Source organism: Rousettus aegyptiacus, unplaced genomic scaffold (assembly GCF_014176215.1).
Source record: "Rousettus aegyptiacus isolate mRouAeg1 unplaced genomic scaffold, mRouAeg1.p scaffold_m13_p_4, whole genome shotgun sequence".
In the NCBI taxonomy this organism is placed as follows: Eukaryota; Metazoa; Chordata; class Mammalia; order Chiroptera; family Pteropodidae; genus Rousettus; species Rousettus aegyptiacus.
The window spans coordinates 101,483,072-101,504,630 of NW_023416307.1; the positions used below are offsets into that span (position 1 = coordinate 101,483,072).

Consider the following 21,559-nt stretch of genomic DNA (forward strand, 5'->3'; position numbering starts at 1 on the left):
ACTTCCAATTAAAGAGGACAGGCTCTAACATCATGGGGCTTGTTGGAACCCTCAATCTCACACTTTCTGTATTAGAAGCAAAGCCCCAATCTTTAAAAGCTTCATGAGGCCAATCTGTAACATAAGGTTAATAATACTCATTGCCTTACTGCATTCTTATGAGATTTCAGGATAAATCATATGAAGTGCTCTTAGTGCAGGAATACAGTAAACATTAAAAAAAGGAGCATTATGTGTGGTCTCTGAGAAGAATAACTAGAGGTCAGTTTTGAATAACTGCCAGTACATGGTTTATTAAGTTCCATTTCAACATACATTAGTTTTATTTGTTTTGTTTTTAAAAGATAATTTTCTAAATGAGCCAGTAAACAGACTAATGTGCTAAGGGGCTTATGAACAACCTTTCTTTGTATATTTTTAATTTTATTTTTAGTGAAATAAAATTACTGAATTAGTGTTATAGAATTTTTAAAATAATTTTTTTTCTTATAAAAAAGTAATGCAAGTTGATAACAAAAAATAGAGAAAGCAAAAAAAAAAGAGGATTTTTATGGCTTATTATTTCTCTTATACATCTAACTCACATTTTTAAATATACATAAGTATATTAACAAATAAATGTAGCATAATTTATATATCCATTAAATAGGATGTCATACAAGAACCTCTAAGTACTTGGGGAAATATCCATGAAATATTATTAAATTAATAAAGTGTCAGAATGTATGTTCCATGAGATTCCATCTTATAAAATAATATATAGATTATACACATATTTTGGTTTTACAAATAGTCTATCAAAGTTGCTACCCTACACATTTGCATAACATACACTGATGATGGCATCTAAATGAAGTACAGCTTTTTGATTTTGTTTACTAAACTTTATGTATTTTAAATACTATTTAATGAATTAAAACAACTTAATGAAAAATGCATTTACTTTCCCTAGTATTATTTCATCATGAGACACTATGAAGACAATGGCTCTGTCATAGCTTTCTATCTTAAAAAAAAATTGATGAGTGGGTACCCTTAATTCATCAGGAAGGTAGATTAGCCACAAACATAGATTCTCATTACAAAGTGTTACATCCTTGGGCACCGAGTCATTCAGTACCTGCATGCATGATGCTCGTGAGTGCGTGTTCATTGTTGGGCATTCGCTCTCCGCCCTGTTTTGTTCTTCAAATTTATAAAATCCCTGCAAAAACACAAGCAAAATCAGCCCATGACTTAGATTTGCAAATGACTTTTTAATGACATGTTCACAGGAGGCTGATGGTGCAGCAACAAGATGAACTAATCTTTCAAATAAAGTGGAATCTGACTGAGAAACGAAATAATGAAGAAAGAACTTCCATCAAATCAGCTTGATAGATGACAAATACGGACAGAGAAAAGACAGTTGTTTTGGGCATAGGTAAAAAGAATTTATCCCTTCAGAAATTAAAATGAACCAAACTTCAGAAAAGTCACCTCTGAAATCACATAAACATTTCAGAGTACAGTAGAACTCCATTAAAATGAGGCTCATCATCTCATAATTTAGAAATAACAGGCATTTAATCACAACTCTCCTCTCAGGTATATCTATGCATTAAATTTTGATGCAACAATTAGCTTGAGGTGTGTCTGAGTCTTGTCTCCAATCCAGCCTTTACAAAAGCAGATTTAACAGGCAGCAGCAATTTTATTATAAAACTGAACTTATCTAACAATTAAACCTTTGTTTTTCTGTTAAATTCTCATGTGCTCTACTATTCAAATCCATCCATGCACATTCTGTACTTTTTTTTTTACAACTCAGAGAGAAATAAAAATAATATTCCAGACATTCACAAGCGGAACTTCTAAACCGCCTGTCCCACACCTTTTCTATTTTTGCTTTTCCTTTTCCACCTTCCCTTCTCCTCTCTCTGAATTTTCACTGCTTTGTAAATGGAAAGGCATTGAAGAGAAGAGAACACTCAGCTAATGCAGGAGAAACAGGATGGGAGAGAAAGTGTCCTCGCCTCCACGTTCCACTCAGAGTGGGCCAGGTCTCCCGCTGTGTGCTATAACCCAATAACCCAGTGATGCTGAGAAGAGGCTGGAGGGTGACGGCCATGCTGGAGAATGTGAGACACAGGCCAGTGAATGTGGCCACACGGACAGACTAGAGTCCATAGTCAAGTGCGGGAATAATATCCAACAGACAGTCATTTAGTGTAAGAAAACAGGAGAGGGGAGGAGACATGAATTACCTCTTTTTCACAGTTGGAGTTAAGTGTAAGCATAGCCATGGGGCTGTTGGGTGCGCTGCTCCCCGGCACTGGTGGCATGACATGATCGCCAGGCTGGTTTGGACATGGCAAGCTCAGGACTTGGTTGGCATGTTTATTTGCTAAAGTGGTAGAAAGGTACTGCTTTACCTGCTGCCTTTGGGCTTGCTGTATGTGGTACTTGGTGGGGTTTTCGAGGTGGGTCTGCACCTGAACATAGCCACGGAGGGAAGAGAAGACAGCGCTGTTATTTGTGAGTTTCGGACAGCTCATCTTTAAGGCACAAACATGAGACTTGCCAGTCCACCAACAGAATTAATGATTAAGCCCCTGTTATGTACCAGGTACTGTGCTAATGGATTTTGATATTACTGAAGTTTAAAGTCTAACTCTTAGGATTTGGGGTAATACTTTTGCCCTGTTTTATTTCCCTGCTAATTAGCAGTACATCTCTTTTAAGCCTTGTGCCCTTCTTCTGATAACTAAAATTTTGCAACTATCTGTAGGGCACAAATTTCCACAACGCACCTGAAAGGGTTTATTAAGATCAAAAACTGTAATCTAGAAGGAATAGAACTCAACTTATTTCACTTTCCTTGGCAAACAGAACAGCTTTTTGTTTAAAAAATAAAACTTAAGAAACAACTGTAAAACGGTTGTAGAAAATAAACAAACATTCTGATGATTCTACCAATTAGCTGTGGATTAATTCCTCCCACTTTCATCTGGACATGATTATTTAACATTTTAATTAAGATCTTGAATGCAACATAAAAAGCAATTCTATATGAAGCAGTTTTTTTTCAAAAGCATAAGACTTGAATGTATGTGCTTTTAAATGTGTGAATATTAAGCTACCAGGCTATTTTTTCCTCCTTTCTTATTTCTTATAAACATTAATACAGAATTAGAAATGCTTTTTTAAAATCAATGATACTTAACTTAAAGTCACTTTTCCTTGATAATCACAATTTAATCTTATGAGCTAGGTACAGAAGCTGATGGAGAAAGCACAGGCATGCACCAGGGGAAAAAAATCCTACTAATATTTACTTAGTTCAAAACTACATTGAATTACTTCATATGGCATCAAACAAACAGCATTAGACTAGTAAAACTGTTCTTATTGAAAATAGTGTGTCTATTACAATAACATGAAAAGGTGAATTACTCAATTTATTGCATTATATTTCAGAGACTGAATAGGAATAAGAATAAAGCTCACCTGATAGTGATTATATTCTAGCATTTCCAGCATAACAACGTTTTAGGTGGCCCCAATCCAACGAGAAACTGTAGACTAGTCACTCCCTCTACTTTCTGTAATTCCGATTTGCAGACTGACTGGCACAGAGAAGGCACTATAAACAAGGTATCCCGAGACACCACCGGAAACTTTATCACAGCAGCCCTGCTTATAATAACCTAAGCTAATTAGTTATGCATGTAAAAAAAACCATTCGCACAAGGGGCTTTTTTTTTTTTTTTTTTTGGAAACCCTACAAATTTGGTCTTAAATATTGATATCAATTTCCCCCCTGGCTTGACGTCATGCTTTTTTTCATAAATATAAAAGAACCTTTTTAAGTGATGAGCTATCAAAGTCAAACTCACTGTCAGATCAAGGCCGATTCACTATTCATCTTTAGTTCCAGTAGTATTAATAGACAATGGTATTTCTCTTTCAGCAATAGGTTAAGAACTAATGCCCCCTTTGGAGAAGAAATTGCCTAAAAGCTGCTGTTACACATGAGATTTTTCTAACAGCCGAATAACTCTGCCACTTACAACTACAGGAAGACTGTCTTTTAGTATGGAGGACTCTCTGTGCTAAACTTCCAAGTTCATCAGGCTCATCTTGCATCCTGGTCTCAATGTACATCTTATTCTTAGCTGGATAGATATGTAACTTTCCTATTGATCTCACATCTGGAAGAAGAGTAGCTATCCTAAATAAAGCAGAAAAAATGCACACACACATACACACTCACGCTGGATGTATATTTAAGTGAATATATATTTAAATGGAATAAATATCACCTCAATTTAACCCTCAAATTAGAAAGCATGAAAACTTTTACCAAAAATATTTTAGTATCATTCTTGGGGCTAGAGAAGAACAAGAGTTATCATATACACAACTGATGCACTTATATATTTACTCATTTTTCATTCCGTTATTTACTATTATGTGCTAAACACGGTACAAAGAAAGCACAGAATATACATTATGAACACATAGATATGATTTCCAGCTTTATGATACTTATATAGTCTTGCACAAAGGAAGAAAAAAGGCAAACAAATACATATTTAAAATGATGATAATGGTTAATATTCACTGTTGAAATGGGAGATACTTTCTACAAAAAATTTGAAGCTTAATAAGTCTTTTCAAATGCCCAGGATACTGAAGTCCTTTAGGTTGACAGTCTCAAATTGTTTCAAATAACTGATCTAACATGCATACAGAGGTTCACAGAGACATTTTAAGTTTGATAAAGGGTCCAGACACGATAATAATGAGGACAGTAGACATTACTAAAATAAACATAAAATGAGGGCAATGAGTGTAAAGTGCTCATTTCACTATTACACTTAAAAAAGAAAAGCCTGCACATTTAAAAATAAATGTTAATTCACTGGCAGAACCTTATTCTTTAATGAATCAGAATTTTATGCTTTAGTAAGAAAAAGAAGCCACTTGTTCTCTATTTAGCACTGCCAGTGAGGTCTTTACTATATTCAGGTTGGGGTAATCAGAGTGGAATGTATTTTGCCTTTTGACTGTCAGGGTCTTTTTAGTTTTCAATTAAACTGAGAACAGATTCCCTCAGAACATTTACAGCTATTTCTGATCCAAACACCTGAAACAGGTAACATAAATGAGGTTCATGAGCTATGAGGTAATAGGGATTAGTGAGGTCTGTGGCAAACTAAAGGATGAATGTTTCATCTAAAAGAAAACAGCTGATAAAGCTGCAGCTGATTGTGGTGATATGAGAATATCAGTCCAATATGGCCAGATCTTCCACTTTTTCAATTTAGCTATCAATCTGAAGTTATTTTTTAAGTGAAATCTCCCAGATTAAAAAATGACACCTAATTATTTAATTTTTCACATTGTATAAGACAAATTAAAAACAGCTATAGGCTGGACTCAGACCACAGGCCACTAGAATGTGGTCTCTGCTTTACACTCTTCAAGAAGAGAATCATATCTACATTCCCTGGGGAGTGGCCTAGGTTCTGAGAAGGTTAGTTCCTCTTCTGAGAAGCGTCAAAATCCAGGAACTTCCTGGTGCTTCTCAGAGACAGCATGTCTGACAACACAGTCAACAGTCTAGTTAAGCACTCGAAAACTGGGTTTGAATTCTGGCTTTGCAACTTACTATTTATGTGACCTTCTGCAAGTCATTCACTTTTTCAGGCCTTTAATTCTTCATGTGCTCAATGGGGGTAATAATAGAACCTGTCCCACAGAGGTGTTTTCAGCATTAAATTACATCACGCCTCTTACTTAGCAATGTATCTGAAACAGCAGTTCTCAAACTTTTTGTCTTAGCACCCTTTTTAAATCATTGAATTTATTGTGTTTTGTGGGTTATACCTATCAATATTTGGTATATTAGGAAGTAAAACTGCTGATCTAGAACACAGTACTCTAGCAGTCTTACCACTCCACCCTAGCCATGTCATTCACCACCTGGATGAGGGAAGCAAGATGCAGAGAGGTTGTCATTCATCACAACCTCTGTGTGGCTTGCTTCCCCCATCCAGAAGGTGCTGGAGGATGACACTTAACCCTACCCTAAATTCCTCAGAGCATTACTGAGGCTCTATAGTTCCTTGACTATTTTAAAAGCCATTCAAATAGAATTTCTGTCCTCAACAATCCTAAACCATAGATTTTTAGTTAGTGACTTCCTCTTCATTAATTTTTAAATTGCCACATACGAGCATACAAATTAAAACATATGTGGTATTAACATCTGCAAGATTTCCTGACAATTTTTGCATGTTTTTGACCTTTAAACAAACTACCTAAATTAAGGAATTCAGATAGCAAAAGTTGAGTACTGCTCAGCACTTGAAGCATAGACCACAAAATAAAGGTAGAATACTTTACACTCTATTCAAATATTGTATTTTATTGATAAAAATTTTATTTCACATAAAGGATGATGCAAAAACTCAAAGACTTTGAAATTTTTCTTCCTTATTACTGTGTTGTTACATCCCCTTGACTCTGCAATGACTCCCGAGGACTCTGAATGAGACATGTCCAAACTGTGCTGTCCTCAACAGCCCTGCAGTTTCTGTAGATGCATACCTATGGCTTCTTGTATGGAGTTAATTCATCTCATATTTGGTCTTCCTCTTTTCCTGCTGCCTTCTGTATTTTACAGCCTTACTTTCTTTTCCAAAAAAACCCCCTGCCTTCTCAGGATGTGCCCCAAGTAGGGAAGTTTCAGTTTTATCATTTTTCCCTTTGTTCATTCAGATCTTGAACTGATAGCAAGAGAATTGGAATGGAACACCTTCTAACTATCACACTTGAGCTTTGCCACTTCTCAGGTAACACTGACAGGTTATTTTCCATCAGTTCCATTCTAAAGAGATCCTAGAACACATCAGTGTAAGATGGTTCCTGTAGATACTACCATCTTGGCTGACAAAATAATTCACTAGAGGGGAAAAAAAATCCCCATCTGATGTCCACTGTTCTACTCAGCCTACTATCTATAAACCAGAATATAAACAAAACTGAATAAAAATTCCCATGGTCCTTTTAGTTTATAATTTATTTTTTAACAAGTCAATAAAGTTTTAAATTTCTCCTTTTATGTTTAAATAGAATGTATTCTGCTCAGTAAATTAAAAAATATTAAAGGGATTTATAATTCAATCACTCGCTATCTACTACCACCCTGACTTTCATACTGTTTTTTAAATTAGTACATAGAGAAAGTCAATTATGCAATCACCCATCCCTGAAAGAATACTAAAACAGAGACAGCTAACTTCCTTAAGTTACTCGGACAAAGTCTTGTCAAGGTCATATCTGGTAAGTGCCAAGGTTCTTTTTAGTTCCACAATATAACATCACCGCGAAAGAAAACTCAAGCACAGAACACTTATTCTCACTCTGACTTGTTTTCTGTACAATCTGTACGAAGGCATCCTTAACAAACAATAAGCACAACGATAAGGATATGAATCCTGACATAAGAGAGAAGAACCAAATCAGAAACAAACAAAAAGCAAAATAAAGAGTACTTAAAGGAAAGTTAGAAGTGACTAAGGTTGATAAGCCCAAGTCTTTTGCCTTATTACAGGGGGCCTGCCAACAGCCCAATAAGGCCCACTCTCAATTTTTTAAGGCCTGTAAACTAAGAATAAATTTTACATTTTTAAATGGTTGGTAAAGATCAAAAGAAGGATATTTCATGATACATGAAAATTATTTGAAATCTAAATTTGGGTCAACAATATTGGAACACAGTCACACCCACTCATTTACATATTATCCATGGCCACTTTCATACTACAAAGGCAGAGGTGGGTAGTTGCAACAGAGCCCCCAAAGGCCCCCCAAGCCTAAAATATCCATTATCAGGATTTCTACAGGAAGTGTAAACCTCTACTCTGTAAGCAAGTTTCACCTAACCAGAATTCAGCTTTCCTATTATATAGAAGTTTTAGCAAGGTTTGAAGGAAAGAATGAGGTGATTTTTCTAAAAAGAAATAGTATATGTGTATATAATTTTGTGTAGTTGTTTTTTCAAATATTGTCTAAATTGGACAAGCAGCCATGAAAGAACCCAGAGTATACTTAATTATCCCTATTTTAAAGATAAAAAACCAGAAACTTTGTAAAGAAAATTAAGATTTGCCAGGGTTAGAAATCAGACCCAGGTTTTCATGATTCTGTCCTCAGAAATAAACTAGGCCAATAGCTTGCACTGCTGACCAGTATTGATCTAGGGCTTCAACTGAATAAAGCAGTAAAAATAAAATTGTAAATCCTGAGTTGTGTTCACATACCCTATGTGTGCATACACAAATATATATGAATTTATGTCCTATTTTTATTGGTCTGTATACTTCTATACTGCTTTCTGTCATATTACTTTGTAGGAACATGAGGCTTCTGAATGAAGAGAAATGAGTTATGAATGTGTATAAAAGGAAAGGACAGTAATGCATTTTTCTAAAATTTTGATGTTGTAGTAGAATAAACTATACTAGCCCTACCAAAAATTCCAAATCTTTTACCCTTAGCTAATGACCTATAAAATAGTGTGTTTATAACCTGCAAAGTGGGGATGATGTGGGTTTAGGACAAGCAACATTTAGTAGCCTTAGGAAAAAAAGGTAGTATCATAAGAAAACTCCTCCCATATATATAATTTTTCTCTCTCAGACTAATATAAGCCAAAGGTCTACGTATAAAAAGAACATCAAGTTTTTATCTCCACCAAGTAGAAATATGAAAGATTAAAGAGAGGTAGCCATCTGCCTGCAGAGTATTTATAATCTCGGAATAAAAATGCCACTTTCAGAATAAAATTCCTATGAGAGAAACAGCAAGATTAATTTAATCTATTACTCACTTTGGGAGAAAACCATGCATTTACAAGTCCTGCACTCTGAGAATCATATCAGTCATTTACATGGTTATGCCATGTTAAACAGTAAGGTTTTGTAAATTATAGAAAACAATTAGCATTCATTCATTCAAAATTGTTCACCATGGACGACCAGCAGCTATGCAATTAAAAATAAAACTAACTGGTACGGCCACTATGGAAAACAGTCTAGAGGTTCCTCAAAAAATTAAAAATGGATGTATCTTTTGACTCAGCAAGTGTACTTCTGGCTATTTATCCAAAGAAAACCAGAACAATAATTCCTAAAGATCTATGCACCCTTATGTCCATGGCAGCACAATTTATAGTAGCCAAGATATGGAAGCAACCTACATGCCCATCAATAGATGATTGGATAAAGAAGTTATGGTTAATATATACAATGGACTATTACTCAGCCATAAAAAATATGAAATTGTACCATTTGCGAAGACATGGATGGACCTAAAGGTTACTATGCTGTAAGTGAATAAGCCAGACAGAGAAAGATAAATACCATATAATTTCACTTATATGCAGAATCGAAGGAACAAAAAGAACAAACTAATCGAAAACAGATCCACAAATACGGAGGACAATCTGGTGATGGCCAGAAGGGAAGGAGGTGGGGAGACTGGGAGAAAAGGGTGAAGGGTTAAAAAATATAAATTAGTAGTTGACAGATGGTCACGGGGCAGTGGAGCACGGCTTAAGGAATGCAGTCTGCAGTAATGTAATGGCTATGTGTAGAGCCAGAGGAGAGGAATAATCAGGGGGGGTCATTTCATAAACTGTATAAATGTAATATATACTTGAAACTAATAATAAAATTAAAAAAATAAAAATATGAAATCACTTGGATAACTATAGAAAATATTCTTGAAAGCCTTTTTCAGAGGTTTTTAAAATCATATGAAGATAACTGATTGAATACAGAAGCAACTATAGAAGATATCTGATTTTGACAGTTTTAACCTCTTATTTTGAGTCATAGATATCTAAGAGTACATCCAAAGCTTTCTTGCCATAAACAATAAAAAAATAAATACCAGATTGGGTGCAAACCTTAATGTGTATATAAATCACCTGGGATCTTGTTAAATGCAGTGTGACGCCGTAGGTCTGGGGTGGGAACAAAGACCTCGCATTTCTAATAAGCACCCAGGGGGTGCTCCATGGACCACACCACCTGTTGAGTGCGATGCTTGAATACTTTCTCACTTGGATTTCTGCTCCCATGAAAAGAATTATATGCTCACCATTCATTCAACAAACACTGCTTGAGTACCAACCAGATGTCAAGCGAACTACGCTAATATTCTACAGGCTGTTCAAAGAAGGCCTCACTGAGGCGAGATTTAAGCATAGACCTGAAGTTGGGGAAGAGATGAGCCGGGCAGATTAGTGGGAAGAGAAGCCCAGCAAGCACAAATGTCCCCAGGTACGGACAAGCTTCTCATGTTCAGGGAACAGAAAAAAGTCTCTTAACACAAGTTCTTTATTTGACTTCTAATTTACCACACTTGCCTGGTTTTCCTCTAATTTCTTTCATCTTTTCTTTTCAAGTTTCTGTTTGCTAGTTCTCCCCCTTCTCTCCTTCTTAAATGGCACAGTGCCTCAAGGCTCAGAGCTTGATTTTCCCTATCTGCACGCACAGCCCTGGTGATCTAAGCTGGTCTCAGGGATTTACATGCTCAATCCAGATGTCTCTGAACTCTAGATTCATTTTACCCGCCTACTCCACAGCACTATTTGGAGGACTGCAGACATCTCAAACTTAATATGTTCATCATCCCTCCAAATCAGCTCCTCCCAAGGGCTACTCCATCTCAGTAGATTAGGTTGAAATGTATGAAATTGCTTTTTTTTTCTGGTGCGTAAAAAAGAAAATGGTCTTTACATGGTTTTACCTAGTTGCTCATTCCAGAAACCTTGGTCATCTTTGCCACCTTTCTTTCTTTCACACTCTATGTCCAATCCATTAAAATGTATTGGCTTTCTCTTCAGAATATATCCAGAATGTAAATAATTTTCACCATCTCTACTATTACCACTTGACCCAAGCCATCATCATTTCTCATTTGGATTACTGAAAGTCTTGGCTCTTCTACCTGCTTTTGTCTTTGCCCGCTGGCAGTCTATTTTCAATATACTGACTAGAGCCATCCTTGTAAAACGCATCAGATCATGTCCTTCCTCTGCAATAAGATATCCTGTAATGGTTCTCTGTTTACCTCTGAGGAAAAAAACAAACAAACAAACAAAAAACAAAACAAAAAAAAACAAAGTTCTTACAATGGCCTACCATACTCTAAACCAGTGCTACCTGTGGTGCTTGTTAGAAATGAACATCCTTGGGCCCGACACCAGAGCTACTGACTCAGAATCTCTGGATAAGATGAACAAAAATCTGTTTTATCAAGTTTGACGAAGTTTGCAGACCCATGCCCACTTTCCCTACTTCCCACCCACCCTGGGGCATGACCTCTCTGATCTTATCTCCTACACCTATCCTAAGAACTTACTCAAAATCTCAACCCATGCTCTGCCAGTGCTTCTGATCTTTTTATCCCGCTCTACTTTGTTCAGACATGGCCTGGCACATAGTAAAAACTCAGCAAATATTTGTGAATCAATGAATAAATGGAATCAGTGTGGTTGAAGTGCATGAATGATGGGAGAACAGAAGCTGAGAACAAGGGGTCTGATTGTGCAGACCATTGTAGGGGTTGGAGGCTAGGACTCTCACAGCCTCTGGAAATGTCCTGAGGAAATGGTGATGTGACAGTCTCTCACTCTTCCTGACTAATTGAAAAAGCTCTGGAGGAACTAAATCTCCAGGCCAGGCAGTGATTCACAGCCTAACTCCCTACTCAGAGAGATAGTCTGCTTTTCTCTTAGGGTTTTCACAATGATGGCTAGTTCTTATAGCTCTCATCTATGAGACTTACGGCCCTGAGGATCTAGAACACATCACCAGGAGCCTGCAGATTTGTCACGATCTCTGAGGTGCAGACCCCTTGATAAGTCACAGTTAAAGCACGGGTCCTCAAGCAGGTGGTTCTTGGCAATAGTCCACAAGTATGGTTTATTGGCCTACCCAGGATTTAATAAAAAACTGGAAGTTTTCACACCAAAATTTGGATTTCTGGTTTCTCTAAATAAATTGGAAGATCTAGCAACACTGAACTGCATTCTAGTGGGCCTCGATGAACAGAGCTGAGAGGCGGCTTCCCTCTTCTGATGGCCACTTGCTCTTCACCTCACCAGTGACAACTAGCACACTTTACTGATTATCTCCCTGACTTGAAGGCATTCAATTAGCAAACCCTGTTTTAGCCTTTCATAGTCCACATTCCTGGAGATAGTTCCAAATCTGATGGAATGGTGGTGGTATATGTGTGCTTAGAAAGAGCCTCATTAAACAAACAATTTCATATGATGTGGGTGAGAAAATAAAATAAATTGATGTAAACTTTTAGAAGGTACATACAAGCTTATCAGCAATTACACTTTCAAGAACTTTTTAAAGAAAATCATCACATAAACGGGTAAAGATTTAAGCACAAGGATATCAATCAAAGCATTATCTATAATAGGAATGGTCAATTATCTATAATAGGAAAGGACAAATTACTATTACTACCCAAGGCCCTCCACCTTGTTTGTCAAATAAAGTTTTATGGGGGAGAAGCCATGCTCATTCTTTGACATATAGTCTTTGACTGCTTTCAGGCTATACCAGTGCTAGAGCAGAGTTGAATAATAGACCTATGTCCCCAAAAGCCTAAAATATTTACTATTTGGTCCTTTACAGGAAGTGTGACAACTATTAATCTCTAACAACAAAAAGTGGAAACAAAGACCTAATGATAGATTGGATTAAATTACTTATGAGGTAGCCATATGAATTCAAGGTTCTCTAACCTCAGCACTATTGAACCTGGGGCCAGATACTTTTTTGCTGTGGGACTGCCCTATGTATTGCAGGGTATTTAGACGCACTCCTGGCCTCTACTCAGTAGATGCCAGTAACACCTTCCCCCCAGCACCAGTTATTGATGACCAAAAATGTCGCTGGACCTTCCAAATGTCCTGTAAGGGACAAAATTGCTCCCAGCTGAGAACAATGGTATATAGGTGGATACAATGCAGCCATTAAAATATAAATTTTATAAAATGACTTTTAATGAGGGAGAAAGTTCACAATTAAGGAGAACACAAAGCAGGTTAGAAACACTACATCTATTTTGATCCTAAATTGGCTTTAAAATGTTGTTTATACAAATGCATAGACAAAGTAGACCAATTACAAATTATTTAGCAAAGTCTTAATAATGACTACCCTGGAATAATAAAATTATAGATTATTGCTACTTTATTGATTATTTTCTATACTATACATGGCACAAATTTATAATTAAAAAATATATATACACTCCATAAAAATTAAATTTTGTGGATCTGGACAAATAAAAATATATTCAGGCATCATTCCTCTATTCAAAATTTTGCAAATAACAAATAAACCCATGAAATTGTTATATAATAATGAAACTGCCTCATTTCAGTTTTTTAAAAAAATACTTGATCAGATTAAGGGGACTCTGTTATTTATGAAATTTTTAGTCTAATATTCAAGTCCAGACAATTGAGTTTGTATACTACTTGATAGTATACTAAATGTATTTGTATACATTTTTATGGCTTTGTAAAGGGCTGTGATTACGTGGTTCAGTGGTGCCCTTATAATAGCCCATTGTAAGGATTGTCCAGTTCTTCCCCCCTCCTAACAGAGCTGGGAGTGCAGCATTCCACGTGCTAGAACTTTTCCGTGTGCCCCAGTTTAGCACCGCCTCAGAATTGCAGACGCCTTGTTTTAGCATTCCCCCAGCCAAAAAAATGCCTCCATTGTTTGCAGTTTACTGGGTATTAGAGATCATTATGGTACAGGCAGCAAAACTCCTTTTCATAAGAACTGACACTCTTAAAAAATTGGCAGTGGTCAAGTTTGTCAGAGATGAAAACATTGCCCTGGGCCTAAGCAAAAGGTCAGTCAGATGTGAGAGCTGAATGTTGCTGGTTTGAAGGTCAAGTCTACAGGAGCTGAAAACTAGCAAAAAGTAGTTGCTTCATAATAACAGACTTCAGGTTCTACATCAGGAGACTGAGGGGTCTCCCAATTTTTGAGGAAGTGCACTGTCTTGGGTGATTTCTAAGACTTGTAGAGATTATGTGAAGATGAAATTCTAGTTTGGAATTAACGACCCTAACAATAACTGCAGCATCTCAGCACTTTCTGACTGTGGAGCACTGCGATGAGAGCTTGACATGCGGGGACACAGTAACCACCCCGATTTAACAACATGGTCATTCATTAAACCACCATTTACAGAGGACAGGGTGGCAACTAAAACAAAGCTCTTGATATTACAAAAACCGTATTTCAGTTGAGCACGCAGAGACAAACGCGATAGAAACAAATCAAGAAGAATTTCATAGAGTAACACCAGTGTAACATAGTAAATAAAACATAGAAAGCCATTAGTAGAGAAGAAGGCTACTCTGTGGTGACATTCCAGCTGAAACCTAAATGATATGAAGAGGCCAGCTATGCTGAGAGCCAGAGGAGCTTGACTCCTGAGGTAGGAAGCAGCTTGGCATATTGGAGGAACAAGACAGACATCAACAACAACCACACCAGCAGTGCTGGAGAAGTGACCAGGTCAGCACGTGAACTGAGGCAGTAAGGGCCAGACGCTATTTATGGAGTTTTGCAGGCCTCTGAAAGAAATGTGATTTTTCTGCTCTGATAGAAGAAGCCTTTGGGAGGTTTTAAGCAGAAAAGTGACATGATCAGGTGAACATTTGTAAAACATCATTCTGAGGTCAATGTGGAAGGAAGGTAAAAGGGGACACAGGAAAAATAATTAGGAGGCTCCCATAGCCACCTATATGGAAGATGATGACACTTAGGAATCAAATATTAAGATGAAGTTGGATATGAGATATACGTTGCAAGTATTTTCTCTGTTTTTTTCTTTTTCTTTTTTGGCTTGCATCAAATCTGTCATTTAAAAATAACATACATTAAGGGCTTTCTCATGCAATGTTCTAAAATGTCTTATACAACCATTGAGGAATTATTATAAATGATGCAAATGGGTATAAATTTACCATATATACCTGATTGGGGCATACAAGCTAAGTATATGGTCAACTGTCAGAGAGTACTGGAGAGGGGTGGTGTTAAGTATTGTTAATGTCTGGCTGGAATTCCAAATAAATCTGAGTTCAGACCCTAGGCAAGCTGCTTACATGATTTGAACTTCAGTTTTATATTTGCAAAATGGGATTGTGCATACTACCCAGCGCATAGTTGCTGAGTTCGTTGATTAGTTTAAGTGATAAAAATGCATGAAAAGTACTCAGCGCATAGTACATGCTCGATAACTAATGTTATCTAATACTGTTAGTCATGAAATTTCTGCTTTCACATTTAAGTAGATCAGTGTTAGATCACTTAGCTCATTCAATTCAAAAAAATGAAAGGCCATCTTGAAGGTGAGAGGAGGTGGGGACACATTAGGTCATTCTTTAAGTCATCTTTTTAGCTCACTCAAATATCACAGATGAATTGTAAAGTTGAGAGTAAATGGGAAGAAACAAGAATGTTAGAGCAGGGAACATTTGCCCGACAGAGTATCACACAGAAGGCTTTTGTGAAATCTCTTCTCGATCCCACTTCCAAATGATCCAGCTCAGGCATTGCTTCTTAAACTGGGTATTAGGGAAACTTAAACTTCTAAAAATTGTATGCAAACTTTCGACTATACATCTTTCTAGGAAGAGTTCTAATGTACTTAAACATTTAAAGATGAAATTAGGTCTAGTATTTGTAAGCGAGAGGGAGGTATATACATGAAACAAGATGAGCCATGAGTTGATAATTGCTGAAGCTGAGTGAGGAGTCCATGAGGGGCTCACTATACCATTCTCTCTGCTTTTATATCAGTTTAAAACAACCTATACACATTTATGTATTAGATACTTTATCCATATTCATTTTTTATCTTCTTTTTCTATAAAAAGGGAAGTCGTATAGCACCATATTTTCTAGGTAAGCACTTGGTCAATCTATTAATCTATCGCAAGTATAAAATGGCTGGTTTTTTACTTGCTATTCTGGATCTTTGCCTGAACCTTTCTTCTGAAGGTGCTGACGTTATGTTCCACGAACTGATCATTGATTCAGTGTGATCCATGTCCTTCTTCTGTGCTGTGGTCAGCTTGAAAATGTCTCTGAGAAACATTTTATTAACAAAGTAAGTTGAATCTGCCCATGGGATGTTCTCACTAATCAAACTAGGAGTGTGTATTTTAGCCACAAATGAAATATTTTTTTACTTGTTCAGGGGTGTACAAAACTAAATTCATATTGACCTTTTCAGATCAAAGTCAGAACTACATCTGTCAAAAAAAAAATGGCCAATGATCTACATTTATGTCATACGAAAATTTAATCAACTGAAACTTAAGCTTATAAAGTTTTGATTTTCTTCATTAAAAATGCATTTCATTTGCAAAAAAAAAAAAAAATTCACCACACTCTACAAAGCAAATTCTCAGACGGGTTTAAAATTTGCTGCAAATCTATAAAAATTTATGAAGACACACCTATACAAAACCAATACATGTAGTCGGAATAGTCCCATTTTAATTTCTTTGTGCAACAAAAATAATAGATAAAAGGTGGGAAGAGGAAAAGGAAAAAAAGCATTTCTTTTGCAAAACAAAAGTATTTTGAAAGAAGAAAGAAAATGGGAATATATTGGGATTTCTCATAAAGAGAATTTTTAAAAGTGAAAATAAAAGTAATTATTGTGCACTTACAGTGTGCCAGGTAGTTTTTCTAAAATTTTCGATGGATTCATTCATTTAATCTTCACTACAACTCTATGAGGTAAAGGCTGTTATCATTCCCATTTTAGGAATGAGAAAATGAGGCTCATTCCCAACCACTATATTAAACACTACCATGTTATGAGTTATCTCCAGAATTCATATTTCATCATATCATTTCTAGTTTTGAAACTGTACAGAGAGTCTTTGTAATAATTATTTCTTCTGAGTATTTTTCCATACTTCGCTTATAAATAAGCCTCTCTTTAATACATATAATCCTCGCCTGGCTTAAAGAAAAGCTCTACCTGATTCCAAAGCGAACAAAAGCAGGAACTCAAGCCATTAGTGGGTCAGCGAAGATAGGACATACAACAGAAAGTCAGAGGGAACATTTATTATGAGAAAGCTGCCTCTGGACTTGGAGTAATTTAAGAGTTGCTGCTTTTTCTTTTTCTTTTTCTTTTCGGTAGCGGGGAGTATGTGTTGGGGTGGAGGTTGTGGTGTGGTCGGCAGGCAAACAGAATCTCCAGAATCAAAAGGAATTTTTGTTAGCCAAAAGCATCTAAGTATCATGAGATTTTTAAAGGAAAGGTTAAATGACTGAACAATTTGGTAATGTCTTTTATAAGGGGAAAAAAGGGGCCACTGTATCATTGAAATGTCAGTCACCATATATCTAATTATAAACCAATATCAACAAAGTTAGGGAAGAAGAGAAGCATCTAGACTACTCTTCTATTAAAAGGCCTACTGCACTATACGATTTGGATAAAAACAAAACCAAAAGGCAATGGTTTAGTCAGTCCTCAAAAGTCTACAAATTTTGTGCAGTAGATCAAAAGAGGGACTTCAACATGAAGGAAAATATCTCATTCCTCTTCTCAAGGAGCTTACAATTGGTGAGTTGGTGTGGGGGACCAAAGGAAGGGAAACTCATACACATTTACATGTAAGATGCTCCTACCACTTATGATAGTGATTCTCAACCCTTTGAGGAATATTTGGGAATGTCTGGTGACACTTTTGGTTGTCACAGCTAAGGATACTCAGGGGTAGTGGTGGCTGCTACTGTCATCTATTGGGTAGAGAGACTGAGGATAATACTAAACACCCTACAGTGCACAGGACAGCTCCCATGACAAAGAAACATCTGACCCCAATATCAATAGAGGAGAAGCCCCACACTAAGCGATATATCGATTCACCACCCCAAACCTCTTGGGGGTAGATTTCAGAAAAAAGCTACAAAACCAGTCAAGCCACAGAAATAGCATAAACTATTGATGTGCTTCCTCCTTGTATCTGAGCTTCATAATTGGCCAACAGTTATTTCATATCTTGTCTTTCCAGTTAACTGGAAGGAGGAGGAATAGTCATCATCATTGTGAATAGCTTAGTTCAAACCCCAAGACTTCATATCACCTTGAGTTCTGGACAGTGAAGTGGGCAGGAAAAGTCATTCTAGTAAATCGAGAATTATTAATTCAACACAGAAAAGACAAAGTGTGCCCTAAAACTACACAGAATAAAAGTGAACAATTCTGATGATTCATGAAGCACACTGGGAACCTGCTTAAGTGTTTCTGAACATCAACTATGAGTGCATTGGCCATATCAGGGAGTGTCAGAAGTCCCTTCTATCTGATGAAATACCAAATAAAAGATTACTACACTTGCAAACAAAACTAGAGTTTATTAATCCTTAGTTCTACGATGTTTCACATAAATCCTCCTTACTCTCCCAGACTATCAATAAACAAAACAGTTTTTCATCTATTCATTTCCTACAGTTTAAAAAAGTTTTTTCAATACATTTCAAGAACTTCGTAAATCATAATTTTGTATATAACACACAGACTTTCATTTTACAAATAGAAGTATAGCCGATGCTCTTAATTGTTAAAACGGGATGAGGGGGAGAAGGAAGCTCATTGTGTTATTCTTCCTATTTTTTTATCTATTAGAAAATTCCCATAATAGTTTTTTTTTGTAAGTATAAATAGTGCTTAGATATAAAAACACATACAAAAAGTCATGAGTGTTTACATAAAGTAGTTAATCCTGATGATTAAACGGCGAATTCTTTGTGGTCTTCAAGATTCTAGATCTAGTTTTATTTTCCTATCTGCCTCCCTACCCAACTACATTTAGGGGAAAAAAAATCTATAAGCCACGCAGAAAGGAAAAAGGAAAAGAACTAACATGATAGAAATAATCTTTCCACTAAGTTTTTGTCTCAAATGATGCCTGTAACAGATAAATGCAGACCCAAAAGACCTTAAGTGGACTCTTATGTTTAGCAAAATGACAAGCAGTTTCAACTGCCAAACTGAAGCTTCCTTGTATTATGTGTTTTATCTAGTTAGCACTCTATAAAATACTTGCTTTGCAGTGACTAAATCTGAGTGTTCTCTTCTTCTTTGGCATTGAAAAACAGAATGATGTGATTAACTTTTAGTACCAAATATGCTTAGAAAGTTAGCCTTTACTACAAAATGGTTACACAGAGAGAGAGACCTCACATGCGCTTGCTCGAAATAATAGAAATGATTAAGGAAAAGCATGTAATCAAAGGCTAGATAATGTAATATTTTTGTTTTGTTTTTCTTTAGATAAAACATGATTATTTATTTAAAAAGCTATATTATTTTTCATATTCAAAATGGTCTTTGGAGGTCACGAGACTGAGTTCTAATATAATTTTTGCTTTCTCTGATCAAAGGAAAGAAAATTAGGAAAAATTAACTTCTTAACTTGTACACATTAATGTTACCTGATGCTCACAATAAAGGTAAGTGCCATTGCTAGTCTGATTTTATAGACAAGGGAACCAAAAGCAGAGAGGTTAAAAAACTAGGCCAATGTCACTTGCCTGCTCTCAAATAGTAAAAGATCTATGCCCTAGTTTGTTGAGCTCCAAACCAACCGAAATATGCAGGATGCATCATGGCTCCAGTTCTCAAGAGTAATCAAAGCCCTGCTATAAGTGATAAGGCAAAAACACCCCCAAAATTGTCACCATGAAAAGAAATGCACCAGAGAAAAACTGCTGTCAGTATCTTATCATCATCAAGATTAGAGACAAACAAAATTATGGCTTTTCTTATTAAATATAAAATGTATATGGCTGGAGAAAATTTAGAGAAGATGAGCAAAGGGAAGGGAAAAAAAATCACAAAGAATCCCATACTGAGAGAACCATCCTCACAGTACTATGGTATTTATCTTCCTATTGATCAAAGTAGAATTTTGATATGGTCACCAGGCAACATCAGCAGTAGAACAAAAGTTATCTTATTCAAAAAGACCAAGGCTCCATCTTTTCTAAAGGGGGATTTATATATATCTCTAAAATATAAAACATACTCACCAATCTACCCACTAAAATCCTGCAAGATTATACCCAATTCAATCTCTGAGAGTGAAGTTCATGCTGGATTATTACTTTAAATTATATTTTACTACTCTTGACTCTTTAACCATGTATTATAGGATCCCAGTTCTAGGGAACATTTGGTACAACAAATAGCCCTTTACTAGAGATCAAGAAAGTAGAAATGAAAGCATCAATAAGAATATAAAGAATGTGATTTTTAAAAGACTTAATGTTGAAAATGTTATGCTATTCCCCAAACCTTCCAATTTAACATTCTAATGACTTTTGTATATCGCACCATCAATGTAATCACTCCTCACCTAAGAGTAGAATTATAATTGGGTTCAGGGCTACCAATGGCAAAAAAAGGGGAGGTAGACAATGTATCAAGTCAAATATCTGCATAATTCGAAGTTAAACAATACCTAAAAATTTTCCAGACCTGAGTCCTCAAACTATGTACATTGACCCAAATGCCAATAACTTAAATATGTACAAATGAGATTTTTTGGGGAGGGTCATTAGTCCTAGAAACAATCTAGTGTAGTTATACTAAAGCATCCATACATATACATTTCCAGACTATAAAACCATCTACTTGATGTAATCCCCTTGACAGGAGAACAAATGTTCTTCCTATTCTTGTACATTGGTACTTAGGTTGGTCTGACATGTATGAGACACATAATAAAAATATGTCCAATGAACAAGTAATGATAGCAGAATTTTACAAGAAAAAGCAAGGCTTTTAAAGACCAAGCATGGTAGACTGACAAATTTACCAAGTGAATTAGCTAATAAACTATGGTACATTCATTTTATGATATAATTTAATTGTAGAAGAATCCACTTGTAAATACTATATTGACTCAGAATATCCACAAAAGAGAATATCTTTCCTAGATTTGTGATTTTAATGAAGCTAAAATGTTTCACTTCAAAAACTATTATGAGGCAAGTGTTAATAGTCATATGACAGCCATAAGCTTATTACGACACACATCAACTTACCTAGTCTAGATACGGGATATTATTAAGTTATGTATTTGTTTTCCTAATATTAAATTAAGAAGCTGTGCTATTTAGTAAATATTTGCTTAGCAAACATAGCCCGCCTTAATAAAATGTTTTAAAATGTTTAAAGAGCCCCCAATTTAACTCATTCAATTCTGAATCTATAACATTTCACATGAAAAAGAGTCAGAATCTTTCAAGACTAACTCATGAAGAAATGGAAAATATGAATGAACTGATTACTACTAAGGAGACTAATTGAGTAATTGACAATCTTCCATAAAATAAAAGTCCAGAACCAGATGGCATCACTGGTGAATTCTACCATACACTCAAAGAAGATTTAATTGAAGAGGAGAGAACACTTC

At 35.9% G+C, this 21,559-nt stretch overlaps 1 protein-coding gene across 6 annotated transcripts in view; it reads right to left on the reverse strand.

Annotated features, from left to right (window-relative positions):
* Positions 1–21,559, reverse strand: part of MITF (melanocyte inducing transcription factor) — a 208,591-nt gene that overhangs the window by 27,889 nt on the left and 159,143 nt on the right. For all 6 annotated transcript variants that reach the window (XM_036219870.1, XM_036219867.1, XM_036219869.1 and 3 more), the window contains 2 exons: positions 2,247–2,474; positions 1,121–1,204 (listed from right to left, as the gene is read on the reverse strand). In XM_036219870.1, coding sequence (XP_036075763.1) covers positions 1,121–1,204; positions 2,247–2,474 — 312 coding nt within the window. The remainder of the gene's footprint in view (positions 1–1,120; positions 1,205–2,246; positions 2,475–21,559) is intronic.